The 19,881-nt window shown below is 42.9% G+C and overlaps 1 protein-coding gene and 1 long non-coding RNA gene across 2 annotated transcripts; one reads left to right on the top strand and one right to left on the bottom strand.

The window, feature by feature from the left end:
• Positions 1-2,762: 2,762 nt before the first annotated feature.
• On the top strand, positions 2,763-4,724 carry LOC112201657. The gene is made up of 6 exons (XR_002936846.2): positions 2,763-2,937; positions 3,026-3,081; positions 3,855-3,915; positions 4,049-4,132; positions 4,305-4,395; positions 4,478-4,724. It is a non-coding gene; the product is annotated as an uncharacterized LOC112201657 (long non-coding RNA).
• A 2,995-nt stretch (positions 4,725-7,719) lies between these two features.
• LOC112203192 lies at positions 7,720-9,639 on the bottom strand. Its single transcript, XM_024344190.1, has 3 exons — positions 9,486-9,639; positions 8,220-9,437; positions 7,720-8,114 (listed from the first exon to the last, which is right to left on the bottom strand). Exons 1-3 carry the CDS (start codon positions 9,637-9,639, stop codon positions 7,720-7,722), a joined length of 1,767 nt encoding a protein of 588 aa, XP_024199958.1.
• Between the last annotated feature and the right edge of the window lie 10,242 nt (positions 9,640-19,881).

Here is a 19,881-nt window from a genome sequence, read left to right as displayed (position 1 = left end):
TCTTTCTATCTTTTTCTATTACATAATTTTCGTCACAATGTTTAATATTTAGTACACCATGACACTAATATGCATGTTTATATAAGTGAATACTTCACAATAAGACTACTTAAAAAAATGGGTGTATAGATGTTTGTCCTCCGTTCCAGTTAGGAATTATAGGCAGACAGAGTTAGAGGGGGAATGTACATAACTTAAGCCAGTAATGGCATCAAAACTCAGTCCATAAGTCAAAAGTTATCTCGCCTGATCATATATGTCTAATAGTTGAAAATGAATTTATTTGAGCTCTGGTTGCTGATTATGCATAGATCATGTTTATTTGAGTTAAGGTTTTGAATGTTGATTTTCTAAGTCTTTACAGTTAGCTATTATTCTATGACAAACTCTAACTGATGAGTAAAGAGTGTGGGCAGATTCAAGTAAACACAAAGTAAAATGATACAAAAGAACAGATCAGGTGCAATTAAGTTAAATTTGTGAATCAATTTTCATTGCTTAGTTTAGCCTTCAGTTAGCTTTAATACGAAATTCCAAACTGACGAGGAAAATGTGAGGTAGATTCAAGAAAACATGACATAAAAGCACAGTCCTCCTGAACTACATTGTGCAAGATATAATGCACTCTTTTTATCTCTATTTCATGTTATAGGGTTTAATCTTTATAGCCAAATGTTTGCACTTCAGTATTATCTAAGATGTTTTCTTAGATAAGTTTTCACATTATGGTTTATGTCTGATTTGACAGGTGGTTTGATACAGCTAGGGAAATGTTGAAAAATGGATGTGAGCTCTCAAACAGGACAACCCAAAAAGCAGAAGTTATATGGTTTAGTCACTAAGCTGCATTGATTTTTTTGTTCTTTTTCTGCAGATGAGTTAAATCAATCACTAAGCTGCACATTTGTTAAATGCAGACGAGTTGACCACCTACCAGATTTGCAACAAAGGTTTTTGTTCTTTTTCTGCAATATCTTGTTCGTCACTGAGAATGAAGGAATATCATTTAAATTAGTTACTTTTTGCTGTCATGTTGCATTTTGTGAGACATTCAGCTTTGGTGAGCTTGGTTGGCAGAATTTGTTTTAATCAGTTTTTACTCTCTTCAAATTGTAGATGCAAAGAAGATGTTTGAAGCACAAGGAAAGCTTCGGTTCAATCTTGATCATGCTTGGATTTCAAGCTGTTTATGTTTCCTGCTATGTATTCCCATATCTCAAATTCTCATAATTTCAATTGCATCTCTTAATGGAACCATTCATTGTATGATATTTGATTTACAAGATAAAAAAAAAAGAGGAAAAACAACATAAATAGAATTTTATATATTAAAGTAATATTCAAATTTGACATCTCCATTGGAGCTAAAATTAGTCAAAATGTTGCTATATCAAATTTGCCATGTCATATGTCAAATTCAAATTTGACCAAAGCCAAATAACAAAGCCATTGGAGATGCTCTTATTAGACCTCTATTGCCCCGCGATAGTTTTTTTCTTTCTTTTTTATTTCCTTCTGGGCCTTCTGCCCCTATTTTACCCAAAAAAAAAAAAAAAAACTGCCTGGAAAATAGCAAATGGGAACTTCGGGAAATTTCTTCCTTTGGCATCGACCAAGGCATCTACCATACAAAGTCGATATTTCTACCAGCATATCAACTACGAGTCTACGACAAAAAATAAACCAAAATTATGCAATTATCGAATAAAGTAAACGAAAAGGACAAGTTCTGTTGAAACACAAAACAAAGTAAAGCAGCATCTATGCAATTATCGAATTACAATTGCCCAAATTATGTCTGAGCAATAAATTGTACAGACATGTCATACACAACCAATAGCAAAATCATCTCTAAAAGTATTGCTAAAGGATAACAAGAAGGAAAATTTGATCTTATTTATTAAATATTGTTGAGCAAAAATAGTAAATAAATGTACTGAACACAATCTCACTCTATTTCATTAACGGAAATAGAGTTTTTATTATGTTAAGCTCGGACTCATTCAAGATAAAAAAAAGTATCCCTTAATTACAATCCCTTGCTTCAAAGGAAGACCATTTGATTCCAAATCCAAAGACAAAAATTGAATGGAGAGGAGTGTGTTTGGTTGATTTTGCGGCTACACCCAGAATGTTTATCAGGCTGCCTACATACCCTAGAAGGGATCAAGCCACTAGTAGTTCAGATTTTGAGAAAGTTTGGGTGCTTTGATGGGTGAATGACCCACCAAAGAAATTTGGTTAAGTGTTTGGGGGACTTTAAGGTCATTTGGAGTTGACGTTTGTGGTCATATGGATTTGGTCTAGAGAAAATCAGGGATTCGGTTAAGGTCGCGGTTGCATCTAAATTTAAATCCAGACTGCCTACATACCTTATGAAGGGATCAAACCACTGTAGTTCAACATTTGAGATTTTTCGGTTTTGTACCAACTTTTATTGAGCGGATATTTTTGAACCCGTAGAATAGCACATATTTCTTGTGAATAGCCGATTTTAGTAGAGTGCCAAGTTTCGTAATGGGTCCTGGATTTTGCAATGGGCCTCCTTTCTTTTTATTTCACTTATGGAGGAACAATTTGATCGGGCGTGAACTTTTGCCAAGCTGTGCAACGGGCTTTCGAGAGTGGGCTTTGCACTGCTCCGAATTTTGTTGGTAGGAGATTATGAGCCCAAAAGCTTGCAACTCACAGACCTGGACACCCACGACTTGATTTGATAACTGAACTGCCATCTCTAACTTGGATGACTCGATAAGCTTCAAGTCTCTTAGAGAATGCCTCTAGTGTGGTTATCAGCTTAGAATAGATGTTGAATTGGAGATGGAGATCAACTCAGTCAGCTCAATTAGGAGAAGAAGACATACGATCGAGGCGCGTATAAATGGGTTGGCTCGAATGCTTGGATTTCACATTCGCTCTTCCTTGCGCACCGGATTGGTTGTCAGTTTACATTCCTCCCCTTTTATCCCACGATTTGGAAGCATTTGTTCTGACCAATCTTTCTTTTTCTTCTTCTTCTTCGCAGAGGCCTTGACTCGCAAGTCTCATCTGTCAGAGCACTTCGTGTGGAACCCAGAACTGGTGAGAAACCTTTCTTTCGAACCAATTGAAATTGCTGGGAATTGTACTGCACTCCAAAATTCATGCTTTATTTAAATGTACCACCAACTCATGATTCGATGATGCCACCGATTGCTCTCTTTACTTTTCAGCGATGTCCACCATGACTCAATTGCTTTGTCTGCCAATATTTGATTATTACATGCCTCATTTTGAATATTGATTCTTGCATGGTTTTCTTTTGATTTGATTGACAAAGAAACACGTAGCTAGACTTTGCTTCTTAGTCTCCGCCCCCTTGTTGTTAAATTGCATTCAAAGGAAGCTTGCTGCACATTTGTTTAATTGCATGTTTTGAAAGCTTTTGTCTTTAGTTCAAAGCTACAGTAGCACCATGGTTTGACAATTATGCTTAATTGCATATGAAATTTTTGTCTCGATGTGTGTTGATCAGTTTCCCACCGCCAAGCCTTTTTAATAGAAGACATGGTCATCCACTTTGTCATGGCCTTTATTTGGTCCTTTTGCATTATTAAACCATTGTTCCACCGCCTTATGATCAAAGTGACAGAGAGAAGAAACAAAGCTACTTATGATTCTTCACAGTCTCTCGGTCTTTGTTGTCTGTCTCATGTTCAGAGCAGTTTGCAGTGAATTTCAGCTCTTGTTCGAAGCTACAGCAGCACCATGGTTTAATTGCATATGGGATTTACGTGTGTTGATTAGTTTCCCACCGTCAAGACATGATTATTGTCACCTTGGCATCGACTCTTTAATTATCAAAACTCTTGCAGGTACCACATCTTTTGAAGAAAACATAACCACCCCAATATTTTGGTGCTTGTGACCCTCAAGGTAAGACAAAGAACACGACTTCATTCTTGTTGTTCCTTGAACCTTGACCACAAGACTACAATATTTTTTGAAGAAGATTTACATAGCTCTGTAACTTGTTTTACATTTTAAAGGAGAAATCTTCTTTATGCAGGAACTATCACGTGGCTTTCAGGTGATCTGAGGATTGATTGTACGAGTACACTCCTCGATGCATACTGGGGAAGCCCACAAGAAGGTAGCACAATGAATTTTCCAATGCTAACCATGACCATTTTCTCTGTACAATTTGTTGCATCCACCACTTGAATTTGATCGAACAACTCTTGCATTTGTGATGCTTCTGCATTTGTGTACTTGCCGTAAGTATCAGACAGTTCCCATATCTCCTCCACTTTGTGTTTCTGCAGCTTAGTGATCCCAACGAGTCAAGTCAAACACGCTGCACTCTTGTGATTGAAAGTGAGCTAAGCTGAACACTCTGCCTTCTTGTGATTGAAGGTCAGCTAAGTCGAACACCTTTCTGCAGAAAGATAGCAACTTTGCCTTCTGGGACACCATTCTGATGATGACTTTGCTGCAGGTGGAGTAATCTCTTGACTTTGGCACTGCATAAAGATCCCTCTGGATCAGTTTCTTCACTTTGTGAGCCCAAGAACTTTACAGATTCGTACTTGGTGTGAATTGGCAGCCCCAGGCTTTCACTTGACACTCATTTTTGCCACCCATATGTAGGATGCACTGTGATACAAGCATCAAAAACAAGTGCAGTGAACCCTCTTGAGTTGAATCTTGCTTCTGCAGCCTATACGCAGGACACACTGCAATATAGGCATCGAAAACTGACGTAGTTGGAATGATAAACTAGGTTTACAAGCAATAAACCTACAATAAAAATTCTGGAGTCCACCAGAGATAAAAGAGAAAACTCTCAATTTTGATTGATAATATGATAAAAAATAGTTCTGCAACCGTTTAAGGTTGCTTATATATGAGAAAAGAAACTCTAGGCCGACTAACAACTAAAACCCACGGGTAAAAATAAAACAAATCCAAAATAAACTAGGAAACTGAAATTAAAAAAAAACAGTAAATTGCAATTTTGAGGCCCTAAACAACCCCGAAAGACCGAAAAAGCCCACATCTCGTGGCATAGCGATGAGTTTTGTTCCTGGCGCGATTCCCTTTCCGGAAAGCTATGGCGCACTCCAATCGAACACCGAGCTCCGTCGTGGCTACTATTAACTTTTCATTTTCCTCTTTTTGCACGATCAAACTGCTCTTCAAATTGGACTGCCATCCGTTCTGCTTCAGTTTCCTCCACTTCCGAAGAACTCGACCCCGAGTTCACTTCAGGATAAAGAACTTCATCTTCATGAAACTCATGCAGATCAGTTGTATTAAAGGTGTTAGAAATGCCCATGGAATCAGGAAGGGCAACAACATAAGCATTGTCGTTGATCTTCCTCAGCACCTTAAAAGGACCATATTTTTCTAGGCTCAACTTGTTGTAGGTACAAACAGGAAATCGTTCCTTCCTCAGAAACACCATCACGCCATCACCCTTTTGGAACACTTTAACTCTTCGATGCTTGTCAGCTGCAGCTTTATACTTTGCATTAGTTTCGCCCAACTTGGCCTTAATTTCTTCTCTAACAGACTGCACATCCTTGGCCATGCTCTCAGCAGCAACACGAACACCAGGAACTTTAGGAAGCTTCACTAAATCAACCACATGTTGAGAAACAACAGAATAAACTAATGAGAATGGTGACTTCCCTGTTGCACTATGCACAACACTGTTATAAGCAAACTCTACCTGTGGCAAAGCATAATCTCACTGTTTGGGCCTATCTCCACAAACATTCCTAACCATGTTACCCAAAGTTCTGTTAGTAACCTCTGTTTTCCCATCAGTTTGAGGATGAGCTGTGCTGCTAAGATTCAAAACCGTTCAAAACATTCTCCACAATGTAATCCAAAAGTGACTAAGAAACTTCGTGTCTCTATCAGAGGTAATGGACTTGGGCACTCCATGTAAACGAACCACTTCCCTGAAAAACAGTTTGGCTATATTGGATGCATCAGTAGTCTTTTTACAAGCTATAAAGTACGCCATCTTGGAGAATCTGTCAACCACCACAAACACAAAATCCACTCCCCTTTGGGTACGGGGCAATCCCAATACAAAGTCCATAGCAAGATCCTGCCAAATATCCTCAGGAACAGGTAAAGGTAGATAAAGACCTGTATTTTGGGACTGACCTTAGAAAACCTGGCAGGTGTAGCACTTCCTCACAATAGCTCCTACATCCTTCTTCAGCTGTGGCTAGAAATACCTCTCCTCAAGGCTAGCAATAGTTTTGTCACGGCCCAAGTGTCCACTCAAACCTCCTCCATGCAAATCTCTAATCAATTTCTCCCTCAATGAGGAACTAGGAATACAAAGCCGATTGCCTTTGAATAAATATCCATCACGCACATGGAAATCTGCAACTGCATGATTGCTACTGTACTTGGCCCAAATTTCCTTAAAATCAACATCTTCCTCATAGAAGTCCTTCAAGAGATCAAAACCCACAACCTCCTGAGCTAGAGTGACAAGCAAGGAAGCTCTCCTACTCAAAGCATCTGCCACCCTATTAAGAGTACCAGATTTATGTTGAATCACAAAAGGAAATTTCTGTAGAAAACTCACCCATCTTGCATGCATCTTGTTTACAGTTTTCTGACTGCTAAGGTACTTCAAGGCCTGATAATCAGTGAACAGTACAAACTCTCTCTGAATAAGGTAGTGCTCCCATTGCTTCAATGCTCGAAACACTGCATAAAATTCCTGATCATAAGTACTCCACTTTTGTCGAGCTTCACTTAGCTTTTCACTAAAGAACGCTACTAGTCTCTTTTCTTGTGACAACACAGCACCTACTCCCACGCCACTAGCATCACATTCCATCTCAAAGACCTTGTCAAAATTGGGAAGAGCTAGAACTGGTGTAGTACAAAGTTTTTCCTTGATTAAGGCAAAGCTCTTCTCTTGCTCTTCTCCCCACTGGAATTTGCCTTTCTTCAAACATTCAGTAATAGGAGCAGTAATGGTACTGAAATTTCTCACAAATCTCCTGTAGAAAGTAGCTAAACCATGGAAGCTCCACACTTCAGAAACTGTTTTTGGGGCTGGCCATTCTCTTATAGCTCGTACCTTCTTTTCATCAACCTGAATGCCTTCCTCTCCAACCACAAAACCCAGAAACAAAAGCTTACTAGTGTAGAAAGTACACTTTTTCAGGTTAATGTACAGTTTATTTTCTTGTAAGGCTCCTAAAACCTGCCTCAAATGTACTAGATGTTCTTCTTTGGTTCTACTATATATCAATATATCATCAAAATATCTTTGGTTATACTATATATCAACATATCATCAAAATACACCACGACAAAAGAACCAATAAAATGATGAAGAACCTGATTCATGAGCCTCATAAAGGTGCTAGGTGCATTAGACATCCCGAATGGCATCACCATCCACTCATATAAGCCATCCTTGCTCTTAAAGGCTGTCTTCCACTGATCCCCTGGCTTAATTCGAATCTGATGGTGTCCACTTCGAAGATCTATCTTGGCAAACACCTTGGAACCTTCCAGCTCATCAAGCATGTCCTCCAAACGAGGGATAGGAAACCTGTACTTCACAGTGATCTTATTTATAGCCTTGCTATCAACACACATCCGCCATTGATTACCCTTCTTAGGAACAAGGAGGACTGGAACTACACAAGGACTCATACTTTCACGAATGAACCCTTTCTTCAACAAGTCTTCAATCTACTCCCTCAAAATCTCGTTCTCTTTAGGACTCATGCGGTAATGGGGCAGATTTGGCAAGCTAGCTCCAAGAACCAAATCAATCTGATGCTGAATGTCCCTCATAGGTGGTAACTCATTGGGCAGCTCATCTGAAATCAGCTCTTCAAACTCTCCCAACATATTCTGCACTTCCTTAGGAATCATCATATTTTCCTTTTCTGCAGTCAACAACCCTTTAATCACCACTGGACAAATATCTTCAGATTCTTTAAAGGCTTCCTCCATCTCAAGTTCACTGCTAGACAAAGTTAGAAAACTCTCCCCTTTCTTCACACCAGATCTCTCAAATTGATAAATAGGAGCCATGGCAATTTTATGACTATTCCACAAAAACATCATCACATTATCTCTGCCTTTGTACGTCACATCCACATCATATTGCCAAGGTCGCCCAAATAAAATATGACAAGCATCCATATCAATAATATCACATAGAACTTCATCTTTATAATGCTTACCAATGGATACCGATACTTTGCAGGAATCAGCAACTCGAACTTGTGGACCGTTCTTGACCCACCCCGGAGAATAAGGTGTATCATGAGGCTGTGTAGGCAACTGCAAATACTCCACCAACTTCCTGGCTACGAAATTTTCACAACTCCCATTTTCCACAATTAGATTGCACACTTTGTTATTAATGGAACAAAGTGACCTGAAAATATTGTGCCGCTGCCCATCTTCCTTAGGAGATAATAAGATCCTTTGCAACACAATATTAACCTTCTCAGGAGACTCCTCCACTGCAAACTCAACCCCTTCATATTCATCACCTCTTCCAACTTCTTCTTCATCTTCATCATAATCATCTATAAGGGTAGATTGTCTCCTCTCAGGACACACATTAGACCTATGCCCAGGCTTGTTGCACCTATAGCAAACATCTGTTGTAGGTCTAGCATAAGGATTGGTAAGCCTCTGGTTTGGGGCCCTATTTGGAGCACCACTAGAACTGCTAGAACTGCCAGTCCATTTAGAAGGGGGATTGGAAGCCCTAGAAGCACTTCCTGTATTCTGTTGTAAGGCTTTACCCTTATCAGTTGAGGCGTTTACCAAATCTGGGCTCCTTTGGTAGTTATATCTCTGGAAAGAAGAAGCTTGTGAAGGCTTCTCTAACAACTCTGCCTTCAATGCCAGATTTGAAGCTTCGGCCACAGTCCATACAGTTTGCAACCCAATTTTCTCCTGAATGCTTTTGTTCAACCCACTAATATAGCGAACTACCTTCTGACCTTCAGTTTCTCCTAGTTCATTACGCTCAGAATAGCGTAAGAACTCAGCAGTGTACTCAGCAACGGTCCTCATACCTTGGATGCATTCAATATACAACTTGTACAGAATCTGCTCATAATCATCCGACAAGAATCTCTCCATCATAAGTTGCTTCATTCTTTGCCATGTTTTAACTCCCTGCTTTCTTTGCTTCTTCCGGGTATTCTGCAGCTTATCCCACCAAACTGCAGCAGTACTCTTTAATCGCCAGGCAACATGCTTAACTTGCTTGTTTTCAGTCAGCTCCATAATCTCAAAGAACCTATCCACCTGAAGCTGCCAATCCAAATAATCTTCCATACCCAAGTTGCCCGAAAAGAAAGGGATCTCAGCTTTGACTTTGTAATCCTGATCAGCTTGTCCTTGTTGTTCAGGTTGCACAATTTCTTCTTCAGAACCAGATTCTGAATTATTATCAACAACTTTACCACGTAGAGCCCTAGCTCGCTAGCCTCTTTCCTCGCCTCTATTCCTATTATTGTTGTTGTCGTTATTCCTCTCTCCTAACAGTCCACGAATTTCTCCAATATGAGTATTCACGGAGTTGAAGGTAGTGGTAAACGTTGCTGTAAGAGCTTCAATATATGCTTTCGTAACTTCACCCATTGCTACTAAGGCAAATAAGAGAGACATGGAAGACCTGCTCTGATACCACCTAGCGCAGTTGGAATGATAAACTAGGTTTACAAGCAATAAACCTAAAATAAACATTCTGGAGTCCATCAGAGATAAAAGAGAAAACTCTCAATTTTGATTGATAATATGATAAAAGATAGTTTTGCAACCGTTTAAGGTTGCTTATATATGAGAAAAGAAACCCTAGGGCGACTAACAATGAAACCCTAAAGCCCACAGGTAAAAATAAAACAAACCCAAAATAAACTAGGAAACCAAAATTTCGAAAAAACAATAAATTGCAGTTTTGAGGCCCTAAATGACTCCGAAAGGCCGAAAAAGCCCACATATCGTAGCATAGCGATGAGTTTTGTTCCTAGCGCTATTCCCTTTCCGGAAAGCTATGGCGCGCTCCAATTGGACACCGATCTCCGTCGTGGCTACTAGTAACTTTTCGTTTTCCTCCTTTTGTACGATCAAACTGCTCTTCGAATTGGACTGTCATCCGTTCTGCATAAGAAAACAAGTGCAGTGAACCTTCTTGAGTTGATCTTTGCTTCCGCCACCTATACGTAGGACACACCACAATATAGACATCGAAATCAAGTCCAGCGAAATACACAGGTGAGCAGTCTGCTTTTCTTCTTTTGCCATCAGAAAGTTATCGAAATTCCTCCTATGTGAGCGTGCTTCTTCCATTCTTTGAACCTGCACATTTTGTGAACACGAAGGTGTATCGAAAATGTTTTTGGTTGTTTCTTTTTTTTGAATTCTGGTAGCCAGCAGTAGTGTTTTTTTTTTGGTTTTTGTGGCTTTGGGGGTTTCAAGTCTTTTTAGTATGGAGGATTTATTTTCGATGTTGTTTTGGAAGGGTTATAGAGCCCACATGGAAATAAGAAGCAAGTCTTCTACACTCATGGAGGCGACAACAATTATAAAGAAAAAATAGCAAGGAAGACCATGAAGGGATGACCAGTAGGATACCTGAATATAAAGCTCTCCTATCGTCGGATTGTGGTCTCCAGGTAACTAGCAACTCTTCACTCTCTCTTCCTCTCTAACGCTACCTTACTCTGATGCAAAAAATTGACTCACTTTTTTCTCTAGTTCTCTCCGTGTGTTTCTTGTGCAACCTTGTGTTCTTTATATAGGAGGCAGTGAAGACTCTAGAGGGCTGGATAAAGGTTCGTTTGAAATTTGAATTTTCCTACGCTCACGAAGATAAGCTACTAATCAGAGACTTCATCTTTGACTCCGAGATTGAACTCTGACGCACGCTGCCACTTCATTCTTATCTCACTTTGAGATATTTGATTCAAAATTCGAATGCTTCCTTTTATTTCTGTTTTGTAGCTTTTCCACGTTGAAAGTAGGTCAACATTCAACTTGTTTGAATTTGTAACTAAAGCAGATGTTTAAATGCTGCCATTATCCTCTTTTTTTTTTTTTTTAGGGATAAAATCTGTTTAGTCCCTATATTTTGCCTCTCTCATCATTTCAGTCCCTGACATTCTATTTTAATCTAAAAACTCTCTGATCTCACAATTTCCCTCTAATAGGTCCCTTCCGCATCAAATTAGGAGTTGGCTTTGGGTGAAATGTTCAATATACCCCTCTGTTATTTTTTTTTCCTTTTTTTTTTCCTTTTTAATTTCTTTTTTCTTTTTTCTTTTTTCTTTTTTCTTTTTTCTTTTTCCTTTTTAATTTTTTTTCCTTTTTTCCTTTTTAATTTCTTTTTTCCTTTTTTTATTTTTCCTTTTTAATTTATTTTTTCTTTTTTTCCTTTTTCATTTTCATTTTTAATGACCATCATATCCTGCTGCATCAGTAGCGCCACATCGGCGAACCAATCCAGATCGACCCGAAACCCCAATTATTGTTCTCCACGTCGGCGACCATTTTTCTTTTCCATCACTATTCTTCTTCTTCATTTCTGGTTTTGGTCAACTTGGCCATCAAAAACCACCGTTTCAACCAGACCCAAAATCCAAATCACCATTTTGAGCAAGACCCAAAAAACTCAGAGTCTGAAAAAATAGTAGTTTTCAGTGAAAAGTTTCGAAATTGAGGCCTGATATGGAGAGAGAAAGTGGGATTTGAGTGGGAGAGAGAGAAGTAGGCTGTGAAAACAAGAGGGGAGTGGTTGAGCGGCGAATTTCCGAGCTACTTGGGATCTGCTTATGTTTGAGAGATGGCGTCGGTGACAAGGGCGGATCCGCTAAGAGACAAAGGAGGGAGATGGCTTCGGAGAAGGTGAAGAAGTGATCGATAAGCTCCTAGCCTCTTGCTTTTGATCGATGTCCATCTATAGACCGCCAAGCTAGGTCTTTGCTCGGTTTGGTTTCAATTGGGGAGAGAAACAGATGGGTTGTGGAGTTTGATCAGAATGGGATTGGTGGGTTGAGGATGGAGAAAGTAGGCAAAATGAAAAGAAAAAAAAAGGAAAAAAGAAATTAAAAAGGAAAATGAAATAACAAAGGGGTATATTGGACATTTCACCCAAGACCAACTCCTAATTTGACGCGGAATGGACCTATTGGAGGGAAATTGTGAGGTTAGAGAGTTTTTAGATTAAATTAGAATGTCAGAGACTGAAACGATTAGAGAGGCAAACTATACGGACTAAACAGATTTTATCACTTTTTTTTAATAATGTTGCGACAACTACATGCTTTATAGTGGATATTTTTTCATTATTCACTATCTCTTCGAATTATCCTCCATGCTCTCTCCCTTCCAATCACCTCCACAACCATGCCCCCCACCACCTGCACATCCCCGACACATCCCCTGATCATCCCTTGCCCCTCCCCTGCAAACCCCCTGTTGCAACCCCCGCACACCCACCAACCTCCCCATGCTCACTCCCTGCACCCACCCTAATCGCACCCAGCTGCTTGGGCTCCTCCCCCGAACAATTGTGTGAAAATTAATTTAGATGCAACTATCAATTGTCATTCTTACCAGAGTGGCCTTTGTGCAAGTGCCCGGAATGCGACTTGTGAGGTAATAGCTGGTCTATATCAGTTTGGTTTGGTGGCTTCACCCCTTGAAGCAGAGGCCCAAGCTACTGCTATTGCTTGCTCTGTAGCAAGGAATTTTCCAAATGCCCACATTCTCTTCGAGTCCGACTGTCAAGAGTTGTTTAAGTGCATCAATAATAAAAATTATACAATCCCATGGAAAATTTTCCCAATTGTCATGAGGATTAGATGAGACTCACCTTTGCAAAGTAGATCAAGCTGGCGTTGGATCCCCCGAAAAGCGAATGAGGAGGCTCACCATGTCGCTGCCCTTACAGTAAGGAAGACGTGTCCTGAGGTTTGGGCTTCTAGCCCTCCGTCTTCCCTGGTTCATGTTCTATCAAGAGATGGATTACCTTGCCTCGCAACTGTTAATCAATCAGCTCATATGTTAATGCTTGGATCCGTGGGGATCTAATTAACGATAAGTAAGAGAGAGAGAGAGAGATTGACACAAGATGTATAGTGGTTCGCCTCCGCATGAGCGGGAGACTACGTCCACTTGAAAGCTATACTAGTGTGTCGAGCCTTGCGGCCTAACAAGATTACAAGAGATGTAATGAATGTGTTGAGTTGTGGGAGGAGACATTCCTTTTATAGATGAAGGAATGCTTCTCATTTACTTGTTCTTCGATGTGGGACAAGCAAAGTTACTATTCTAGTCTATTTAACATGTAGAAAGCTATGTTATGGGGGCATCTTGGCAAGGGCGGAAAGGTGGCTTCCCGGTGGCGGATTTGCGACTTCCGGATACCGCCGCGTAGCCTGAACATAGGGCTACACGATGCATGTCTCGGTTGGGCCTTGCCATGTCTTGTGGATGTCCCAAAGTAGGTGTTACTTATGCTTGGTGATGTAGTAAATACTCCATATTGTTGGAGGTATGTACAAGTCCCCGAAGTCCCCGAGTAAGAGGAGCTTCTTGGTTGGGGAGTTATAACCACGAAGTCATCAAGCATAAGTAACCGGGCGGCACGGAGCCTCTACAAGTCCCCGAACTCCGTAAGCAAGAAGGGACTCGTTAACCTGCACAACAAAGACAAAAAACAGGCATATGCAGAATGCTCGTTGCATTGGGCAACAAATGTGAGTTGCAATGATATGCGTTGGCATATATGAACGTATGGGGTGCGTGATACATGTTGATGTATACATGCGAATGGCGCCGAGTACGATCAAATATGACGTACAAACTCGAGAGGGCGTATGGTCGTGTGAGCATATGGATTGCATATGATAAATGTAAGTTGTATGAGCGCTGCGAAGGTAAACGTTTGTAATTCGTGAATGATGAATACGTGAACGCTTAAGTTTCTTTGGTTGTCGCTTCGTGTTAATGGAACGCGAAAAGAATTCAATTTGTCACGGGCGACAGATGGTAGAAGAATTCAATGTTCCATTAACGTGTTGTGTGTCGAGTAGACATGAGTGCAAAGCTCGAGGATTGCCGGGCAGGCATGAGCGGAAAACTCAGGGTTGCCGGGAAGGCATGAGCGGGAAGCTCGGGGGTTGCCGGGAAGGCATGAGCGGGAAGCTCGAGGGTTGCCGGGAAGGCATGAGCGGGAACTCGTGGGTTGCCGGGAAGGCATGAGCGGAAAGCTCGTGAGCGGAAGCTCAAGGGTTGCCGGGAAGGCATGAGCGGAAGCTCGTGGGTGCCGAGAAGGCATGAGCGGAAGCTCGTGAGCGGAAGCTCAAGGGTTGCCGGGAAGGCATGAGCGGAAGCTCGTGGGTGCCGAGAAGGCATGAGCGGAAAGCTCGTGAGCGGAAGCTCAAGGGTTGCCGGGAAGGCATGAGCGGAAGCTCGTGGGTGCCGAGAAGGCATGAGCGGAAGCTCGGGGTGCCGGGAAGGCGTGAGCGGAAGCTCGTGGGTGCCGAGAAGGCATGAGCGGAAGCTCGTGAGCGGAAGCTCAAGGGTTGCCGGGAAGGCATGAGCGGAAGCTCGTGGGTGCCGAGAAGGCATGAGCGGAAAGCTCGTGAGCGGAAGCTCAAGGGTTGCCGGGAAGGCATGAACGGAAGCTCGTGGGTGCCGAGAAGGCATGAGCGGAAGCTCGGGGTGCCGGGAAGGCGTGAGCGGAAGCTCGGGGTGCCGGGAAGGCGTGAGCGGAAGCTCGTGGGTGCCGGGAAGGCATTAACGGGTAGCTCGACGGTGATGCCCTGAGGCATGAGCGTTGCCGTTGCTAATTATGCTGGGCTGTATGTATAAGTCCCCGAAGTCCCCAGTCAAGGAGGGTGTTCTTACGGGTTGATACCAAAGCGTAGCTTTGTGCCGTATATCAGGCATAATTAGTGCGAGTGCGTCGTCCATCTAGAATTGGTTGGAGCGAGCGCTTTTGCCCTTTCGGGTGGGCCCCTGCTAGGCCCGCCAGGGAGTCCCCCACTCCTGGCTATAGACCTCCGTATGGTCGGAAAATTGTTTGATGAGGGGAACTGCGCGGAGCAGAGGGTGTTGGGTAGCGAGCCCAATCTTAGATACCCAAGCGTCGGGGTTAACTGCCGGATCAATGGCTGCCGTGGGCTGTGTTAACTAGTCCCTAGCTGTTTTCTCGAAAGAGAAACTTGACTGCAATGCCGCGTAACGGTCATTGTCATTATGAGGCGTTGCCTTACCGCTTGGCGGTTGGTCGTAGAACATAGACTCGTAAAGTTTGTATCTGTATGAAAAATGATAAACACATAGAGCAAGTAATAATATTTTGTTTGTGTCCCATGTTTATTTAATTGGGTTGCAATTAAATAGGAGCATGGCATATGTGTCTAGCATGTACTTGTAATGTGGATGCTAATATCATTTTTGCATTTTTGTAGGCATGCTTAGAGATCGTTTGAGATCGGTATATGAAGCATGGCATATCTAGCATGTGAGGTCTAGAAAGTGTTACCAAATCTACGAACTGTTGTAGGCATGCTTAGGAGTTATAAAAGCATGGCATTGGCATGGCACTAGCTCAAATTGAGAGAGCGTAAAAAGTAAGATATAGTTACTTATCTTATGCCGATTTGGAGTGAGTTGGAGTTGGCATTGATATGAGTACCCAAATTATGTTGGAGTTGTCCAAGCATGACGCTTCATTGCTTGTGGCGGATAAAGTATTCCGATAATGTACGTCAACTCGTAGTTGAGATTGAATGCTCCATAGAAATAATTGAATTTCCTTGCAAAAATGGATGATTAGTATGCGGATTTGTAAAATCGACACCAATAATTTGCATGTGTGTTTTGCATATGTACTTTGAAAAAATTGTAAGCCAAGGTGTATAAGCAAATTAATAATTGATGACAAATGACTTGCATATATACATATCTATTTTGAATGTCAAGTTTGCTGGGAACGAAACTCGTTATGTGCAATGATGGAACATAACCGTGATGACATTATTTATATGTAAATGCATGTCATGTGGCACAAGTGGGAAAATTAATTTGATATACACATGCAATAGCCTATGTGTACGTGTATATATAAGTTCCTATCCACAAACCATATGCTAGAAACATGAGCTTTTTTGTCGGCTTCTGTGTGTGTACTAAAAACATAAATAGCATATATGCTCAAGAAGCATCAATATATCATGCCCTCATACCTGTCTTGTATATGATAATCGGAACATGCCTGACTGTATGGCCATGATAATTGGCAGGATGTCTTTATATTGGAAGTGCCTAGCATAATTAACATGCAGCCGCTAAATGCCCACTTGGTCTTCCAATGAAGACAAATATGGTGAAGGGTCGGTGCCCAATAGATACACATGATAATTAGTATATAAATCATGATGCATGATAATGGATGGTGTATGTTGTTTATGCGTATAGGCAGACAAGTGTCAAATGTTGTCAGTGCATGGCATTTGACCGTGGAGCCTAGCGGATTATAATTGAAAGATGGAATATGGCAAAGCATGCCCAGCAGGTTATGCAGACATGTGTGGTTGATAAATCCGTACGTAGCATGTGAAGCTTATCTAACTTCTAGATAACAATGACATAAATAATTAAACAAGAGAGCTTATCTCTGTGTGGCTCAAAGGCACTAGCCACTCGGTGTTTGAAGAGCTGCGCCCCTGAGTTTATTTCTATCCCAGATTTTGAGTGGGTCGACCACCGCGATTTAAGCTTGCAGGTCGAGTACAAATTTGGAATGGCGGCAGGGCCTTGTACACAGGCAGAATGGTGCAGAGTGGAGACTTTTTGAAGAGAGCCATGGGTGTACTCAGCCCAGCGGTTGGAGCTCTACCCAGCGGTTGCCGGTTGGCGGATCACTGTCCAGCGGTTGCCGGTTGCCAGCGGTAAAGGAGCTTTGGCCAGCGGTGCGGAGCATTCGACGGAGCCCGGTCAGCGGTGGCTGGAGCTCGGCGGAGCTGGAGTGCAGCGGAGGAGGTCCGCTGACGGATATTGGCGGAAGGAGTGGAAGAATATGCCGCTGGATGCGCTTAGCGGAGGATTTCTTGGCGGAATCTGTTGTCGGACTTGGCAGAGCTGCCAGGCCTGGCGGTGAAACTCAGCGGAGAAGCTTGGCGGAGGTTGCCCAGCGGAAAATTTTCTCCGGCGAAGCCGCTGCTGTTGGCGGTACTCTGCTAGTGGTGGGATGACCGCTGGGAATTGGTAGCGGTGCATAGTGTGGCGGAGAACACTTATTTGAGTTCGGCGGAACCGAAGCCTGGCGGAGGTGGAGCTGCAGGTTCGGCTAGGCGGAGCGGAGGCTCCGAGCTCGGCCGAGCGGAGCTCATGGGTGGCGGATGAAGTTTGACGGTGGTAGCTTTGGCCGGTGAGTTGGGCGGTGGTGTGCCGCCGGTGACTCCTAGCGGGGGAGTTCGGCGGAGCCTGGTGTGCACTTGGAGGTGCAACTTGCAGCAGGGATTGCTCAACGGAGTCCGGCGGAGCGGAGGCGGTGTTGAGAAGAAGAGTCAGGCGGAGCTGGTTCGGCGGAACAGAGAGGACCAGAGCTGCAGAACTGGGGTCCGGCGGAACATGGAGTTCGGCGGAAGCTGGAGCTTGGTGGCGAACATTTCCGGCGAACATGGGGTCAGCGGTTGCTGCCGTGAGCAGAGGAGTTGGGCGGTGGAATTGCCGCTGATGGATCCTTGGCTGCTGGTGGTGCAACATCAGCAGAGGTGCTGGCCTTGCTGCTGGTTGGATCTGGCGGAGGAAGGTTAGGCCAGCGGTGAAGCTATCCGGCAAACGTTGCTAACGCAGTGTACCGGCCTGCCGGCGGAGGTTTTGCCGCTAGCGTCTCCTGGCGGACCGGGTTGTCGCTGACGGAGCTGTGATGGTGCCAGCGGAGTGCGCTGGGCTTTGCTCGCCGGCGGTTTGGCGGAGATGCCGGTTGGCTGATGAAGATGGTAGTTCTTGGCGGAGCTTTTGCCGTTGAAGAAGTGTGGCGGAGCTTGTGTTGGCCGCTAATGCTGGCGGCTTGATGCAGCGAAGGAGGGTGGCCACAGTGATTCTCTGGGTGTCCAGAGAAGTTTGGAGGCAATTTTTCAAATTTTTTTTTTTTTTTTTTGCAGTCAGCGTTGACTTTTGTGAGTTGGGCGTTGACCGACCCCGCTGAGCGTTGACCAGCCCCGCTGGGCGTTGACCGACCCCGCCGGGCGTTGACCGACCCCAATTTGATGTTGAATGAGCGTCGACTCGACATTTTCGGGTCAAAGTTCGTGGTAGGTGACGAAGCCTTTGTGTTGGCTTCCCACAGACGGCGCCAATGTTAATGCTTGGATCCGTGGGGATCTAATTAACGATAAGTAAGAGAGAGAGAGAGAGATTGACACAAGATGTATAGTGGTTCGCCTCCGCATGAGCGGGAGACTACGTCCACTTGAAAGCTATACTAGTGTGTCGAGCCTTGCGGCCTAACAAGATTACAAGAGATGTAATGAATGTGTTGAGTTGTGGGAGGAGACATTCCTTTTATAGATGAAGGAATGCTTCTCATTTACTTGTTCTTCGATGTGGGACAAGCAAAGTTACTATTCTAGTCTATTTAACATGTAGAAAGCTATGTTATGGGGGCATCTTGGCAAGGGCGGAAAGGTGGCTTCCCGGTGGCGGATTTGCGACTTCCGGATACCGCCGCGTAGCCTGAACATAGGGCTACACGATGCATGTCTCGGTTGGGCCTTGCCATGTCTTGTGGATGTCCCAAAGTAGGTGTTACTTATGCTTGGTGATGTAGTAAATACTCCATATTGTTGGAGGTATGTACATCATACACCTCCAGGTACTCCAAGACATGAGCTACCTGCTTAAGGGACGCTGTTGCGTTGGATCTCCGACAAAGCTTCTGATGTCTCCCTTTTATTTGTGTTCTTGTTTTCCTTTCTGTCTTGCTTCTTTTTAGGCTAGTTTTTTTGTTTGTTGCGTCTGTTCGTAGTTCCTCTTGTCTAGGCTCTAGTGGCTTTGATTATGAGAGCTTTGTTTCTTTTCAGTTTAGCCTTTTGGCTTTCTGATGTTGTATGGTTGGGCTGTTTTCCAGCTTTTTAATGAATATCTTTGATCCAAAAAAAAAAAAAAAAAATTCATGTAGCAAGATACATTTTTGGATTGCAGTTTCAGATAATTTAGGCAGACTGATAAAGCTTTAGGCACGCTTCAGCAAAACCACCATTACAACCAGAACTGCCAGTCCTATGAACCCAGATGCTATTGCAGTTCTGGTAGTCCCATTGTCATCTGTAGGGGTTCAAAAATGTTCTAAACGTATGTCGACAAATTGCTAACAATGGTATTGACAGTGAGCTTGACTTTATCCACAAAACCATTGAGCAGACATTCCAAGTCAAAAGATTGGCTTGAATCATATTCCTCTACGATCTCTTGAGTTAGACCGGCTTCTACTCCACCTCCAGCAACGTCGAACTAACCGGTTCATACTGAACTGGTTCTACTCATTTTTAATCAAAACTCGATTTTAAACCTGAATACATGTAGAGCTCGACGAGGCGATGTTGTTTGATACCTTACTTGTGCCGGATAAAGGTCAGAGTCACCAAAAAACCAAGAAACTTGCCGGAATATTCTCCCCTTCGATTCTTTCTCTAGGAAGCTTCTCTCAAGAAACTGAGACCACAGACACAAAGGGGACATCGAGACAAAGCCATCCATATCGATGAGACGCCTCGATTTGGCCGGAATCTGAAAAAATTGCCAGCCAACCCAAGGACCTTTCGGGGCTCTTCCCCCTGCCATAGTCAGTCGTTTGGATTGGAGATGACC

The sequence above is a fragment of the Rosa chinensis genome, chromosome 5 (genome assembly GCF_002994745.2).
Source record: "Rosa chinensis cultivar Old Blush chromosome 5, RchiOBHm-V2, whole genome shotgun sequence".
NCBI lineage: Eukaryota > Viridiplantae > Streptophyta > Magnoliopsida > Rosales > Rosaceae > Rosa > Rosa chinensis.
The sequence above is the reverse complement of the archived record's forward strand: the minus strand, read 5'-3'. Positions and strand labels throughout refer to the sequence as shown.